Here is a 16,569-nt window from a genome sequence, read left to right as displayed (position 1 = left end):
AGGCAGAGACACAGGCAGAGGGAGAAGCAGGTTCCATGCAGGGAGCCTGAGGTAGGACTCGATTCCGAGTCTCCAGGATCAGGCCCTGGGCTGAAGGCGGTGCTAAACCGCTGAGCCACCCGGGCTTCCCATGAAACTCTTTTAAAGGGAACATATTGGTTGGGGATCTCTGGGTGGCGCAGCGGTTTAGCACCTGCCTTTGGCCCAGGGCGCGATCCTGGAGACCGGGGATCGAGTCCCACGTCGGGCTCCCGGTGCATGGAGCCTGCTTCTCTCTCTCTCTCTCTCTATGTGTGACTTTCATAAATTAATTAATTAATTAATTAAAAGGGAACATATTGGGCAGCCCTGGTGGCTCAGTGGTTTATCGCCACCTGGAGCCCAGGGCGTGATCCTGGAGACCCTGGATCGAGTCCGACGCCAGGCTCTCTGTATGATGCCTGCTTCTTCCTCTGCCTGTGTCTCTGCCTCTCTCTGTCTATGAATAAATAAATAAAATCTTAAAAAAAAAATAAAATAAAGGGAACATATTAAAAAAAGTTTTGTCTAACAAATTTCTAAGGTCCAATTAGGCATTCAGAGCTAACACTTTTCTAAAGTGATATGTCTTTACAATAAAATTAAATTTTAAAAATGCCTCATAGTTAATTACTATTTCCTAGATCAATAATAAAATCTCTTCAGTGGGTAGAATCTTAGTACAATATAATGACAAAAGAAAAAAATCAAAACATTTTAAAGAAAACTTAGTTCTTTAGGCTTTTGTGTTAGAAATTTCTTTAAAAAAAATTGCTTCCTGGTTCACAACTTTCAGGGTCTCATTCTTAGGTTGTCTTTATCAGATACAGTTCCTGGCAATTAAATAATGAATGATGTTTGAGAGTGGCACTATGAGCAGTGTACATTGCTACGATGGTATCTTCTGCTGGATCATTTTAAAAGAGCTGAATATTTAAAAACTGTGGAATTTCTATATAAATGAGGCTTTGGGATTTTTTTTTTTTATTTTATTTTTTTTAACAAAAAGAAAACCTGACAGAGGGCTATTGTATATGACGAATGTTATTATTATTTTTTAACAAATTATTTATTATTAAATAAAGTATGGTATAATATTTATTATTTCACAGGATATGTGGAGGCAGTATTAATTCATAAAGCATATTTGTGTCAGTCACATTTACTGACAAAAAATATCAGTTTGTGTGGACTACCCTTGCTACCAGAAAGTGGAACTATATTTCAGATTGTTAGGAGAGAAAATTATATATGCATGTGTGTGTGTGTGTAGCTATTAGACTATTAGGGCAATTGACTACATCTAATTAGAAAGTTCAGTGATTTTCCTCTTGTTTATATTTAGTTCAAGAGGCTAAATATTAGCTTTTTTATCAGGCTTTTTGTCTTGAGAATAATGGTATTCTGTTTTAATATTTGAGAATTATTAAATTCAAATATACTTATAGGCCACAAGTACACTTTAATTTACTGTAGTTTAGAAATAGTTAGCCACCTTTATTTTCTTAGATAAGTAAAAAATCCTAGTGTGCTGAAGGTTAAGCAGAGTACAGTTCATTAGCATGTTCGGAGCTCCTTGTGGAGAACTTTGGCCTGTGTTGATACTAATGCATGTTGTATTTATTCAGCTTCCTCTAGAAGGATAAAATATGTATGTCATCCTTAATATTTTAAAAAATCTTTGGTATTGTAATACCTTCCTTGTAATATCAAAACGTGCCTTCTATTTGTTCTTATTAAGGGGGTTGTGGCTTAAGTAGCCTATGTTCTGTGATATCCATTTCCTATGTGGAAATAATAAAAATGTGGAGATAAAGTGACCTGTGATTTTTGATTGCCGATAAGTAAATAGGACAGCTCATTTCTTATTTTAGCCTTAAAAGTTCTTTGATAAATACATTATCTTATTTTCTAAGAAAGTTGTTGATTAATAATAATATTCTTGTTGTAATAAAGGTACGAGTAGTTGGAGTTACCTGTGCAGCTTGCCCATTCCCATGTATGAATGATCTTAAATTTCCTGTAGTTGTGCTGGATGAGTGTAGTCAAATAACTGAACCGGCCTCTCTCCTTCCTATTGCAAGGTAACTTAAAAAATTTTTTTTCCAGAAAACACTTAGCTGTCATAATTATTTCAAATAAATTTGTGCTTCAAACTCTTACCAAACTTTTATGAAAATTCTTAGCAATTTAGGTACAAAGCTGATTTTTTTAAAAGAATGCAGAGGAAAATTTAGGGGGGTGGTTAATGTGTCAAAATTTTGTTAGATCACAGTTTAGATACTTGGATCGCATAATTCTTTTTTTTTAAGTTTTAATTTTAATTTCAATGAATTAACATACATTGTTACATTATTTAACACTTATTTAACCCTTCCCCCCCCCCCCCCCAACCTCCCCTCTGGTAACAACCAGTTCTCTATAATTAAAAGTTTATTTCTTGATTTGTCTCTGTCTCTCTTGTTTTTTCCCTTTACTTGTTTATTTTATTTCTTAAATTCCACATACGATTGAAATCATATAATTGTCTTTCTCTGACTGATTGCTTAGCATTATATCCTCTAGATCCTGTATATCATTGCAAATCGCAAGATATCATTCTTTTTTATGGCTGAATGATACTCCATTACACACACACACACACACATACACCATTTCTTTACCCGTTCATCAATCGATGGACACTTGGGCAGCTTCCATATCTTGGCTATTATAAATAATGCTGCTATAAACATAAGGGTGCATTGTCCCTTTGAATTATTGTTTTTGTATTCTTTGGGTAAATACCAGTAGTGCAATTGGTAGATCGTAGGATAGTTCTGCTTTTAATTTTTTGAGGAACCTTCATACTGTTTTCCACAATGGCTGTACTAGTTTGCACTCCCATCAACAGTGCATGAGCTCCTTTTTTCCCACATCCTCACCAATACCCATTGTTTCTTATGTTGATTTAAGCCATTCTAACAGCTATAAAGTAGCATCTTGTTGTAGTTTTGATTTATATTTCCCTGATGATAGATCACATGATTTTTTAAAAAGATTTATTTATTTATTTAAGAGAGACAGAAAACATGAGTTGGGGGAGGGGAGGGAGAGAAAGAGAGAACCTCACGCATACTCCCATTGAGGATGGAGCCCGATGCAGGGCTTTATCCCAGGACCCTGATATCATAACCTGAGCTGAAATCAAGAGTTGGAAGCTTAACTGACTGAGCCACCCAGGTGCCCCAGTTCACATAATTTTTAAAGCCTTGATAGGTCTAGTGCTCTAGGACCTTGCAGATTTCTCTACTTCATTAAAGGTTCTACTTTAGTCCTACTTTGAGAATATAAGCCAACTGAAGAAGATTCTTCAGTTGCTTACTTTGATAAAATTCCAGTGTTTAGGTTCTGAAAATAATATTTATATTATGAAAAGATATAAAATATATAAAGAAAAATAAGTTGAAAATGTATCTACTAAAATTTAGAAGACTATGACATCTAAGCTGTATCAGCTAATTGAAACATTATGCTTGTAAAGCATCTCTAATTGAGGGATCCTAAAGGTGGCAGAAAGAGTGCTAGACTAGGACTCAGTAGGCCTGAGTTTTAGTCCTTGCTCTATCCCCAATTAATGAGGGTACAGGGTACCAACTCTCATGATTTGCCCGGGACTTGGGAGGTCCTGCATAATGGGAATTTTAGGGTAAACTGGGACAGTCCTGGGCAAACCAGGATGAGTTGGTCACCCTTCTCAGGAGCCAGGAATAGAGGAACAGTAAGGCTTTGCATGGAGGATAGTGGAGTATTACTTGTGGAGCACCTACTGTATACTAAACACATTATATATTTCACTAAGTCCCTAAAACAGTTTTGCAAGGTATTAACACATCCAGGTTACCAGTAAGAATACTGAAGCTTGGAAAAGTAGAATAACTTGTCTTGTCCATAGAATATAATAAAGCTGAGATTTGGATATAGGTTTTTCTACAAACATTTTCCCACAATATCCTACCTCTATTTAGAAAGACATTTAGCCCCAGGAGACTAATTTTTATTTCATCTCTAAGACAAGAGCTTAAGCCAAATAACTTCTAAGAAAACCTCTGAGTTTATAGAATTTAAGAGTTCTTGTTTCTCAAAATGTGTTCTGCAAAATGCTAATTCCATGCAGAGGCAGGGGGACATTTAGCAAGTTTTATGTGGAAAAAAAGTTGTAAAGGACTTTTTACTGAATAACTTCAAATCCCTTTAATACATTTGTTAACATTATTAAGCATTGTTAGTGTCCAGAATTCTTTTTTTTTTTTTTAAGATTTTTAATTTTCAAGTAAGCTTTACACCCAGGTGGGGCTCAAATTCATAACCCTGAAATTAAGAATTGCATGCTCTGCTGACTGAGCCAGCCAGGCACCCCATTTCCCAGAACTCTTTGTGGTATGCAAGTCCTTTGAAATATAGGTTAGAAAATAGTGCAACAAGGGGCACTTGGTGGCAGAGTTGGTTAAGCCTCTGACTCTTGGTTTAGGTTCAGAGTTGTGATCTCAGGGTCATGAGATCAAGCTTGTTCAAGCTCCATCAAGCCTGGTTGGGCTCTGGGCTCAGTGAAGAGTCTGCTTATGTTTCTCTCACCCTCTCCCTCTGTCCCACCACCCTCACCTCTGCTCTCTCTCTCTCTCAATAAATAATTAAATCTTTATTTTTAAAAAAGATTTTATTTATTTATTTGACAGAGAAAGAGTGAGAAAGAGCACAAGCAAGGAGAGAGACAGAGGCAGAGGAATAAGCAGACTCCGCTGAGCAGGGAGCCCAACTCCGGGCTCCATCTCAGGATCCTGGGATCATGATCTGAGCTGAAGGCAGATGCTTAACTGACTGAGCCACCCAGGCACCCCAAATAAATAAATCTTTAAAAAAAAGAAAATAGTGCAATAAATGATGTTGATGTGTGCTTTTTGTTATTGTTGCTTAGATTAACTCTTGGAATTCTGTTTTTAGGTTTGAGTGTGAAAAGCTGATTCTTGTTGGAGATCCTAAACAGCTTTCTCCTACTATTCAGGGTTCTGATGCAGCCCATGAAAATGGATTGGAACAAACTCTTTTTGATCGGCTTTGCTTAATGGTACTACTGCTTAATTCAATACATAATCATCATTTATTGATTATACACTGTATAGATTGATAGAAAATTAAAATATTAGAACTACTCCATGCCCTAAAATAATTTTAACTGGAATTGTTTAGAAAGTACTCCTCTTTTTTTTTTTTTTTTTTTTTTAAAGATTTTATTTATTCATGAGAGACACACACACAGAGAGAGGCAGAGACACAGGCAGAGGGAGAAGCAGGCTCCATGCAGGGAGCCTGATGTGGGACTCGATCCTGGGTCTCTAGGATCACACCTCGGGCTGATGGCAGCACTAAACTGCTAAGCCACCAGGGCTGCCCCAGAAAGTACCCCTCTTAAAGATTAGTAGAACTCTGTAAGTTAAGTGCCCTTTTATAAAATGAATCTTTTCCCTATGTACTTTAGCAGTGGGTAATAAATACATTGCTTTTGCTCTAAAATTTTTAAAAATTCTATAATGTCTCTATTATCCATGTCCCCTATTGTAGAGCTGTTGTAGAGTGCTGCTACATATTTAAAAGAATCTTTTAAATTAATTATTAATATATTTTTAGGGATCCCGGGTGGCACAGCGGTTTAGCACCTGCCTTTGGCCCAGGGCGCGATCCTGGAGATCTGGGATCAAATCCCACGTTGGGCTCCCAGTGCATGGAGCCTGCTTCTCCCTCTGCCTGTGTCTCTGCCTCTCTCTCTCTCACTGTGTGCCTATCATAAATAAATAAAAATTAAAAAAAAATATTAAAAAAATATATATTTTAAAGATTTTATTTATTTATTCATGAGAGACACAGGAGAGAGAGAGAGAGAGAGACAGGCAAGGGAGAAGCAGGCTCCATGCAGGGAGCCCGATGTGGGACTCGATCCCTCGTCTCCAGGATCACGCCCTGGGCTGAAGGTGGTGCTAAACCTCTGAGCCACCAGGGCTGCCCTAAAAAAATATATTTTTAAATTGAAGTGACATTCACATAACATAAAATTAACTACTTTAAAGTGAATAAGTCAGTGGCATTTAGTACATTCACAGTACTATGTAACAATGATCTCTCTCTAGTTTCAAAACATTTTATTACCCTAAAATAAAACCCCATACCCATTTAGCAGTTACTCTTCATTCACTCCTTCCTCCAGCCCCTGGAACCACCAGTCTGTTTTCAGTCTGTATAGATTTATCTATTCAGGAGATTTTATATCATATAGTCTCACAACTTTCATATCATACAACTTGGAATCTGTACAATATGTGACCTTTTGTGCCTGGCTTCTGTCACTTAGTACAGTGTTTCTGAGGTTCATCCACAATGTAGCATATGTCAGTAATATATTACATTTTTTAAAAAGTACATTCACAATGTAGTGCAATCATCACCCTATTCATTTCTAGAACATTTTCCATTATTCCAACGGAAACTTTGTACCCATTGTTTAATGCCCTTCTTTCTTGAACTGATAACCTCTATTTTACTTTCTGCCTCTATGCATTTGCCTGCTCTAGGTATTTAATATAAATGGAATCCTACAATATTTGTCCTTTTGTGTTTGGCTTATTTACTTGGCATAAGCTCATTCAGGGTTCATCCATGTTGTAGTTGTAGTATGTGTCAGAATTTCATTCCTTGTTAAGGCCAAATAATATTCCATTGTGTATAATACCACATTTTATTTATCCAGTCATCCATGGATGGATATTTAGCTTATCTTTCAGCTATTGTGAATAATTGTGCTATAAACATTGGTATACAAATACCTGTTTGTGCTACAACTAGATCATATAGTAATTTAATGTTTTTTTTTTATCCATTCTCAGTTTTTTGTTTTTTTCCATTCTCAGTTTAGTTTTTAAGTTTTTATTCATATTCAATTGGTTAAAATTCAGGTGTACAATTTAGTAATTCATTTCTTTCATATAACACTGGGTGCTTCTCACAAGTGCCCTCCTTAATCTCTATCACCTGTTTAACCCATCCCCCTACACACTTCCCCTCTAGTAGCCATCAGTTTGTTCTCTGTAGTTGAGAGTCTGTTTCTTGGTTTGCTTCTCTCTTTTTTCCCTTTGCTCATTTGTTTTGTTTCTTAACTTTCACATAGGAGTGAAATCATGTTATTTGTCTCTTCGGACTGACTTATTTTACTTAGCATTATACTCTCTAGCTCTATTCATGTCATTGCAAATGGCAAGATTTCATTTTTTCTTATGGCTGAATAATATTCTGCTGTATTATATATACCACTTCTTGATCCGTTCATCAGTCAGTGGATACTTGGGCTGTTTCCATAATTTGGTAACATCGGGGTGCATGTATGCCTTTGAATTAGTGTTTATGTATTTTGGGGGTAAATATTCACAAGTGCAAATACCCTGGATGATAGGGTATTTCTATTTTTAACTTTCTGAGGAACCTCCATATGATTTTTCAGGGTGGCTGCACCAGTTTGCATTCCCACTAACAGTGCACGAGTATTCTCCTTTCTCCACATGCTTAATTTTATGTTTAACCACCAAACTGTTTTCCATATCAGCTGCACGATTTACGTTCCCAACAGCAATTTCCCTACAAAATGTTCCAATTTCCCTACATCTTCACCAGTATTTGTTTTTTTGTTTTATGTTTCTTGGGTTTTTTAAATAATAATTCTCATTGGGTGTGAAGTAGGTATCTCATTGTGGTTTCCCTAATGACTAATGACACTGAGCATTTTTTCATGCACTTATCTTCGGAAAAATGCTTATTCAAGTTTGAATTGGGATGTTTGTTTTTTTGATGTTGAGTTTTATATATTCTTTATATATCCTGGATATTAAATCCTTATCAGATACATTGTTTGCAAATATTTTCTTCCATTCTTAGGTAGTTTTTTGTTCTCTTGACAATATCTTTTTTTTTTTTTTTGAGTGAGAGAGAACACATGAGCAAGTAGGGGGGTTGGTAGAGAGAGAGAGAGAGACTCTTTTTTTTTTTTTTTTTTAAGATTTTATTTATTTATTCATGAGAGGCACACAGAGAGGGAGGCAAAGACACAGGCAGAGGGAGAAGCAGGCTCCATGTAGGGAGCCTGATGCAGGACTCGATCCTGGGGCTCCAGGATCACTCCCTGAGCCACCCAGGTGTCCAGAGAGATAGACTCTTAGGTACACTCTAGGCCAGTACAGAGTCTTCCATGGGGTGTAGTCACCACACTGAGATCATAACCTGAGCCAAAATCAAGAGTTGAACACTTAACCAACTGAGCCACCCAGGCACCCCTTGACAGTATCATTAGACACACACAAGTTTGTAATTTTGATGAAGTCCAATTTATCTATTTTTTTTCTTGTGTTGCTTGTGATTTTGGTGTCATAGAGATGAAATTGTTGCCTAGTCCAGTGTCATACAGATTTCCCCCAATGTTTTCTTTTAAGAGTTTTATGATTTTGGCTCTTACAGTTAATTCTTTGATCCATTTTGAGTTAGTTTTTGTATATGGTATAAGGTACAGTCCAACTTTTTTATTTTCGATGTAGAAATGGTGCTGTTTTTCCCAGCACCATTTGTTGAAAAACTGTCCTTTACCCATTGAATGGTTTTGGCATGCTTGTCAAAAATCAGTTGACTATGTGTGAGTTTATTTCTGGGCCCTCTATTCTATTCCATTGGTCTATATGATTAAATTTTATGGCTGAATAATACTTCATTGTATGTATATACCTCAATTTTCTTAGCTATGTAATATAACTGTTGTTTTGATGCAATAATCTAAATCAAGCTATTTTGATAAGAAGATTAAAATATTAGAACCAAAAGGATTATAGAATATCTGTTGCCAAAAGAAAAATTTTATCATTGTTGCTAGTTTATTTATTATTAATTATTTATTTATTTTTCATTGTTGATAGTTTAAGTTGCATTTAAGGGGTTATTTTGCTGTTTCAACTTTTTTTTTTTTTTTACTCTTTGCAATTCAGTTTGGGAAGTTTTTTGTTTTGTTTTGTTTTTTTAAAGATTTTATTTATTCATGAGAGACACACAGAGAGAGGCAGAGACATAGGCAGAGGGAGAAGCAGACTCCATGCAGGGAGAGCCCAATGTGGGACTCCATCCTGGGACTCCAGGATCACGCCCTGAGCCAAAGGCAGATGCTCAACCACTGAGCCATCCAGGCATCCCTGTTTCCACTTTCAGTAATCTGTACTTTCTTAGCAGAGGTAGAAAAACTGAAATGAAACTAGAAATGATTAAATCTCAAATAAATATTTCATCACCCATAAGAGATATTTTTTCCTAAAAGATCCTCTCACAAGAGATTTTAGACAGATTGATTTCTTTGCTCTAAAAGGTAGAGATATTAGCGTTCTTGTGCTTTCCCTTCCTTTCTTATCCCTTCCATGTTCCTATGTTTTAGTTAAATCATTATTCTTTTCGTTTTACAATCATAATTTGTACAATTATTTAGAATCAGTTCTGTTTTTAAAAAATTCACTACATCTTTTCACCTGGGTGCCTTGGACTTCATCATCAGTTTTCTGTTTGTTTTTAATAATGGCTCATAGATGCCTACTTTCCTGAGTTCTTTTTGTTTCAAAATGTCTATTGCCTTTAAATGTAAATCGCCCTTTGACTTGTTGAATTGTTGCTATTACTGTGAATTTTAGGGCCAGCCTGATTATTTTCCCCTTGTAACAATTTTTTCTACCTGGATGCAAGAACTCTTTATAACCTTGAAGTTGATAAAATTCATTACTGTATATCTCAGTGTGGAGCTTTCTGTAACTAATTCTATCATATAAGTTCTCTCAAAATGGAGATTCTTTTCTTTCTTTGTTTCATGAAAGGTTTTCGTTCCACCTGTTGAATTCTCGATCAGTAGCTTAGTCTGTGCAGCATGCTATAACAAAATGCCATATACTGGGTGGCTTAACCAACAGACATTTATTTCTCACAGTTCTAGAGGCTGGGAAGGCCAGTGTCAAGGTACCTTCAGATTTGCTTCCTGATAAGAACTCTCTTGGCTGTATCGTCACATGGTGGAGAGAAAACTCTGGCCTCTTCCTCTTCTTATAATGAGAATAATCTTTCATGAAGACCCCATCCTCATGATCTCATCTAAACTTACTTACCTTCCAAAGGTCTCACCTCCAAATACCATCACTTTGAGGTTTAGGGCTGTAACATAGGAACTGAAGTGGGGGACACATTCATTCTAAAACAGGTCTCCCAGTTATTCTTATATTGGGTGTCTTTATTTGTCTTCCATTTATGTTACTTTGGTTTCATCTTTATTATCTGTGAAGCTGTTCTACTATGTCTTTTCCCCTTACATTGAGTTTGAAGTTGCATTGAGTTTTGAATTTGGTTATAGTGAGTTTTTATGAAGAAATCCTATTTGTTCTTTGCTGCTCTTAGTTTGTTCAGTTTTTAATAATACTAGAAAATTACTTTGTTTCTTTAGGATTAAAATTTCCTTTTTAATCTTCTTATCTTTTTCATCATCTGACCTCTGAGATTTTATTTCATTCAGTTATATTCTGATTATATTCTAAAGCTTGAATACTTGAAAATTTTCTTGCTTCTTGGTTATAGTTTGTCTAGGCTGGGTTCTATACATATTGTTTTCATTGTCTTCCTTTATTTCATTAATTTGGGGAGAGAAGCTATAGTATGTTTGCATAGTTGCCATTACTGTTTGATTTCTTGATGTTAATGCTTGGGTAGCTCCCTCAGATTTGTATTCTATATTCTCTATTTTCTTAGGATCCTGAAAATATGGTGGTAGTGGAGTATTGTAGGGATGGGATTGGAATAGAACTAAATTAAGAATATGTGCTGTCTTTTTTAGCTTACATGCACTCTCTCATTTCTAAGGTTTTGTTGTATATCCTGTACCAGGATTAACTCCACACGGTTGGAGATATTGTCCCTTTCCCAGATGAGGAATATTCCTGGATTTCAGGTGTCCTCTCAGTTTGATGTTTACTTTGAATTTTGAATTTTGATCTTTTCCCAGGCTAACAATATGTGGTAGGATCCTCTCTCATGATGCTGGGCTACAGCTCCCAGTCAGTCACATGATCATTAAAATAAACAACTCATACACTTATAACCATTCTGCACCCATATAACCATTCTGTTTTTCACTTTCAGTACAGTAGTAAGTAAGTCGCTTGAAATATTCAACACTTTATTATAAATTAGGCATTGTGTTAGATGATTTAGCCCAATTGTATGCTAATGTAAGTATCCTGAGCATGTTTAAGGTAGGCTAGGCTAAGCTATGGTGTTCCATGGGGTAGATGTATTAAATGCATTTCGACTTTTGATAATTTCAACTTATGGGTTTTTCAGGTTGTTATCCCATCATAAGTCAAGGAAGATCTGTATTGCATTTCTCCCTTCCACTTAAAATTTTCTTTCTTGATGACAAGTACTTTTTAAAGTTTATGGCATTGGGTTGGCTATAAACCTTTATCTGTTGCTTGGCTGCTAATTTTTTTCTTTGTTGTTTTTAGTACTTTGTTATCTTCGTTCCTTTAGATATTAGAGAATGGATTCTGCAAGGCAGTTTTATTCTACCTTCTTCAGAAGTTTCCCCTTACACTGAGTTTAAAGTTGATTTGAGGGATCCCTGGGTGGCGCAGCGGTTTGGTGCCTGCCTTTGGCTCAGGGCACGATCCTGGAGACCCGGGATCAAATCCCACGTCAGGCTCCCGGTGCATGGAGCCTGCTTCTCCCTCTGCCTGTGTCTCTGCCTCTCTCTCTCTCTCTCTCTCTCTCTCTGTGACTATCATAAATAAATAAAAAAAATAAAAATAAAAAAAAAAATAAATAAAGTTGATTTGAGTTTTGAGTTGAGTGGTACTCAATTTTGTGAAGACTCAATCTTTCAATTGTCTTGAGATTTTAATTGTAACTGAATTGCACAGCTTTCTACCCCTTCCATGTCAGTGTTAAGATTCTTTTGAGCCAGATCTTTCCAGTGGCTTTTTAAAAACCTTAATTTAAAAAATTATTTAGATTCTTAAAACTTCTTTTTAAAAGATTTATTTATTTTTTCATGAGAGACACAGAGAGAGAGAGGCAGAGATACAGGCAAAGGGAGAAGCAGGCTCTCTATAGGGAGCCTGATGCGGGACTTGATCTTGGATCCCAGGATCATGCCCCGAGCCCAAGACAGATGCTCAGCCGCTGAGCCACCCAGGCATCCCAGAACGTTTTTGAATGGGTAACATAGTCACGTGATTCAGAATTTGTGAAGAGGACCCAAAAGGTAGAGTGAAGACTTTCACTGCTATCCCCCAACAACTCAGTTTCTCTCCTCCAAAGCAACTGTCACCTTTTTCTTGTATCCTTCTAGTGATAATTTACGCCAATGTAAGCAAATACATAAAATATTTCCCTCTTTTTTTTTATTTTCCCTCTTTTAATGAATGCTAGCATACTATGCATGCTGTTATATTAAAAAGATTGTTTTTTTTTACTGTTTTTCTCCCATAAAAAATACCTCATCTATGTGATCATTAATCCTGCCTTTTACTATGTGTTATCATTATTAGAGTACCTTGATGTTATTCAAAATGTTCAAACAGGGCCATGGAAGATTTTTCAAAGAAATAACATGCTCTAGAAGAGTCCTAAAATAGATGAAGTATGAATTTTATGGTGCACTAACAAAATTGGAAACTTCTCTGAAGATTCGAAATGAAAGATGGCTTGTGCCCATGGAGCAAAATTAAGAAATGAGTTATCAACAACACTTTCTTTCTTTTTTTTTTTTTTAAGATTCCTTTTCAATTTAGTGTCAGTCCAACTCTGCATAGGTTATGAAACCTAGGTTATGTTAGGTGCCAAACTTATTAGATAATAAATTGAAGATTTGACATGTTTTATATTTTATAATTTTGTGGTATAATAATAGTTTACCATAAAACTATTTTAAGTAATTAAAAAATTTATTTATAGTCTATTTCATCATGGTTGTAATTCATTTTCTACGAGTGCAATGTGGTGATACTTTTAAATTTTAAAACGTTATTTTTTTTTCCCTGCAGAAAAAAATGCTTCAATTTTTTTTACTTTTCTGCATTTAAATTTCTTAGGGCCATAAGCCAGTTCTGTTGAGAACCCAGTACCGTTGTCACCCTGCAATCAGTGCTATCTCTAATGATCTGTTTTATGAAGGAAACCTTGTGGATGGCATTTCTGAAACAGAGAGGGGCCCTTTATTGGAATGGCTCCCAACACTATGTTTCTATAACATTAAAGGACCTGAACAGGTAAATGACATTAATGTTAATGAGAGTCAACATGGTTGAGTTTCCTGCTTTAATTTTACTATTGCTGTTTATATGGTTTTCGTGGTCTTTCCATAGCCTTTCTGGGAAATACAATTTAGGATCTGTTTCTTATTCCAGATTGAAAGAGATAACAGCTTTCATAATGTGGCAGAAGCTGCTTTTACACTCAAGCTGATTCAATCACTGATTGCGAGTGGGATAGCGGGCTCTATGATTGGGGTGATAACATTATACAAATCCCAGATGTACAAGGTTTGTATTACATAGTATGGTACTTATATATTAAATACTATAATTTTATGTTAAATAATTTTTGATATTACATTTGTTGTAGTGGTTTGGTTTGGTGCTTAAAAACTTTTGGGAATATAGTTAACATATTTTTTAAAATTCAGAGTTTTGTCTGTCTGGCTTTTTTTCTGTATAATTAAATGTAAACCTAACAAGGTTTAATTAAATTCAGTTTACAGCTGTTGGGGCGAAAATGCAAATAAACACATTAGAGGGAAGAAGATACAGTGTGTGCTTTGTGTTTTGGGACAGATGGGATTCAATCTTTGTTTTCCAAAATGTTCTTTCATTATGATTTCATTTTACTAATCAAAGATAGATACCAGATATTAATGTACACATAAGCCAATTACTCCTAGCTACTTTTTGCTTTTTTAAAAAATATTTTTCATCTTATTAGTTTGTCAGCTCTGAATTAGCATATCCAGATAAATTCCCCAGCAATAGATAAATCATCAATTTGATTTTGTTTCCTAATTTATATTTTCCCCTACTTATTTATGTATCATTTTAGAAACTTTCTACCAAATCTGTGCGAATCATAAAAAAAGAAAATGAAAATTACCCATTACCAGTTAAATAAAAATGGTTGCTGTGAATAGGTTCAGGGCTGAAGTTCTTCATGTTCCCTCCCCTGTATGATCTCTTCCTTCTTTCCTCCATAGCTTTGTCATTTACTCAGTGCCGTGGACTTTGACAATCCTGATATTAAAGCTGTGCAGGTATCCACAGTAGATGCTTTTCAGGGAGCTGAAAAGGAGATCATTATTCTGTCCTGTGTAAGGACAAGACAAGTAGGATTTATTGATTCAGAAAAAAGAATGAATGTTGCACTGACCAGAGGAAGGAGGCATTTATTGATCGTGGGAAATTTAGCCTGTTTGCGGAAAAATCGACTCTGGGGACGTGTAATCCAACACTGTGAAGGTAAAATAAAAATATGTTTTATACAAGCATTTTGAATTAAAACTGACTTTTGATGGGCACCTGGGTGGCTGAGTCAGTTATGCATATGACTTCAGTTCAGGTCATGATCTCAGGATCCTGGGATTGAGCCTCATATTGAGCTCTGCCCAGTGGGGAGTCCGCTTGTCCCTCTCCCTCTGCCCCTCACCCCCACTCATATTCTTTCTCAAATAAATGAATAAAATCTTTAAAAAACAAAACAAAACAACTGACTTTTGAGTTAGCACTTGGAGTGGTTCAGGTGGGAACAGCCCTGGATTTGCCACTGTGAGAAATGACTGAAATGGTAGGGGACCACTATGAAATATTGTCTTATGTTTTATATCTTTTTAAGGAAGGAGAGATGGATTACAACATGCAAGCCAGTGTGAACCACAGCTGAACCATCTTCTTAAAGAGTATTTTGAAAAACGAGCAGAAGAAAAGCAGAAAAAAAGTGAAAAAGATAAATCTAAAGATAAATCACATTCACAAAAAGATATGGTATAGATAATTTGTATTTATATAAATTCAAATTCATTTTATACTCTATAATTTTTATTAGCCTAAAACTTTGTTATTAAAAAACTTTATAATATTTAAATATAATTAAATAGCCACATATAAAAGATTTGCTCTTCAAAAAAATGCACTTGCTTATATTTAGATAGGCAGATGTTGAAGGTAATATAAAATCCTACTAATAAAAATACATTTTTTTCTAAAAATTATGGTTTCTGTTTGCTAAAGGAATAAATTTTACAAAAGGCATGGAAAAACCTTCCTGGAGAATACCAGTGTTACTTCAAAAATAAATATCTAAAAATTCATCTATTAGAACATGGCTACAGAGTTGTATTAATATACTACTTTCTAAAGTATATAGCTCTATTAGAATCTTTTAAAAATAAATATATATAGGGATGCCTGGGTGGCTCAGCAGTTGAGCATCTTGCCTTTGGCTCAGGGCATGATCCCAGGATCTGGGATCAAGTCCCACATCAGGCTCCTTGCTGGAAGCCTGCTTCTCCCTCTGCTTCTCTGTGTCTCTCGTGAGTAAGTAGATAAAATCTTAAATATATATATTATATATATTTAATATATTGTAACAAATATATTAATAAATATATATATTTATAAATATATAAATATATTTATATATGATAATAAATATATATAAATAGATATATTTATATATACTTTTATATATTTTATATATATATATATATAATGTCCTGTTATTTTATAAATGAACACATTCACAATAAAACTTTTTAGAAGTATAAAAAGAAGAAAAACACTAGAAATTCACTCCTGGAGTTAGCAGGGTCCAGTACCTGGCCATAGCCAATACCCAGCACATACCTGGTATAGCAGATGCTCAATAAGTATCTGCTGGATGAATGAACAAATGAATGAGTGAAAGACTACCTCTGGGTCATGTCCTTCTAGTCTTTTTCCTGTGCATTTATTCACACAGGAGTTATTGGCATATGGACTATATAATGGATTTTTTTGAAGTATTTTTTAATGCATATATATAGAAAAGTACATAAATTACAAGTATATAGCTAAGTGAATTTTCACAAAGTGAATATATCTTTATAACAAGCACTCTCTTCATGGAACATAATCAACATCAAGGAAGCCTCTTCATGTCACCTCAGTGATACTAAACTGTTATTCTCAGGATATCATAAGTTCTAAAAACATATTTGTAATGTGTGTTATCACGTGCAGACTTTTTATAAATGGAATCACATTATGCTTTTACATCTGATTTATTAAATATTCTCATAAGATTGATTCACATGTTTTGAATATTAATAGTTTTTAATATTCTCATTCCTGTTTAATATTCTGTAAAAATAACAATTCACTTATTTATACTACTCTTTTTTATCCCAGTTTTGAGAAATAATTGACATACATCACTGCA

The 16,569-nt window shown here is 35.0% G+C and overlaps 1 protein-coding gene across 11 annotated transcripts in view; it reads left to right on the top strand.

The window, feature by feature from the left end:
• Positions 1-15,679, top strand: part of ZGRF1 (zinc finger GRF-type containing 1) — a 76,606-nt gene extending 60,927 nt beyond the window's left edge. For 4 of the 11 annotated variants that reach the window (XM_025465955.3, XM_049104828.1, XM_025465956.3 and 1 more), the window contains 6 exons: positions 1,975-2,102; positions 4,999-5,122; positions 13,197-13,373; positions 13,512-13,646; positions 14,351-14,612; positions 14,986-15,677. In XM_025465955.3, coding sequence (XP_025321740.3) covers positions 1,975-2,102; positions 4,999-5,122; positions 13,197-13,373; positions 13,512-13,646; positions 14,351-14,612; positions 14,986-15,140 — 981 coding nt within the window. In that variant the 3' untranslated portion in view covers positions 15,141-15,677. Of the gene's footprint in view, positions 1-1,974; positions 2,103-4,733; positions 4,962-4,998; positions 5,124-13,196; positions 13,374-13,511; positions 13,647-14,350; positions 14,613-14,985 lie in introns of those variants that run through there. The other 7 variants (XM_049104834.1, XM_049104833.1, XM_049104831.1 and 4 more) reach the window with 6 other exon arrangements.
• Positions 15,680-16,569: the final 890 nt, after the last annotated feature.

Source organism: Canis lupus, chromosome 32 (genome assembly GCF_003254725.2).
Source record: "Canis lupus dingo isolate Sandy chromosome 32, ASM325472v2, whole genome shotgun sequence".
Classification (NCBI taxonomy): Eukaryota; Metazoa; Chordata; class Mammalia; order Carnivora; family Canidae; genus Canis; species Canis lupus.
Note: the sequence above shows the minus strand (reverse complement) of the source record. Positions and strands in the feature narration are given on the sequence as shown.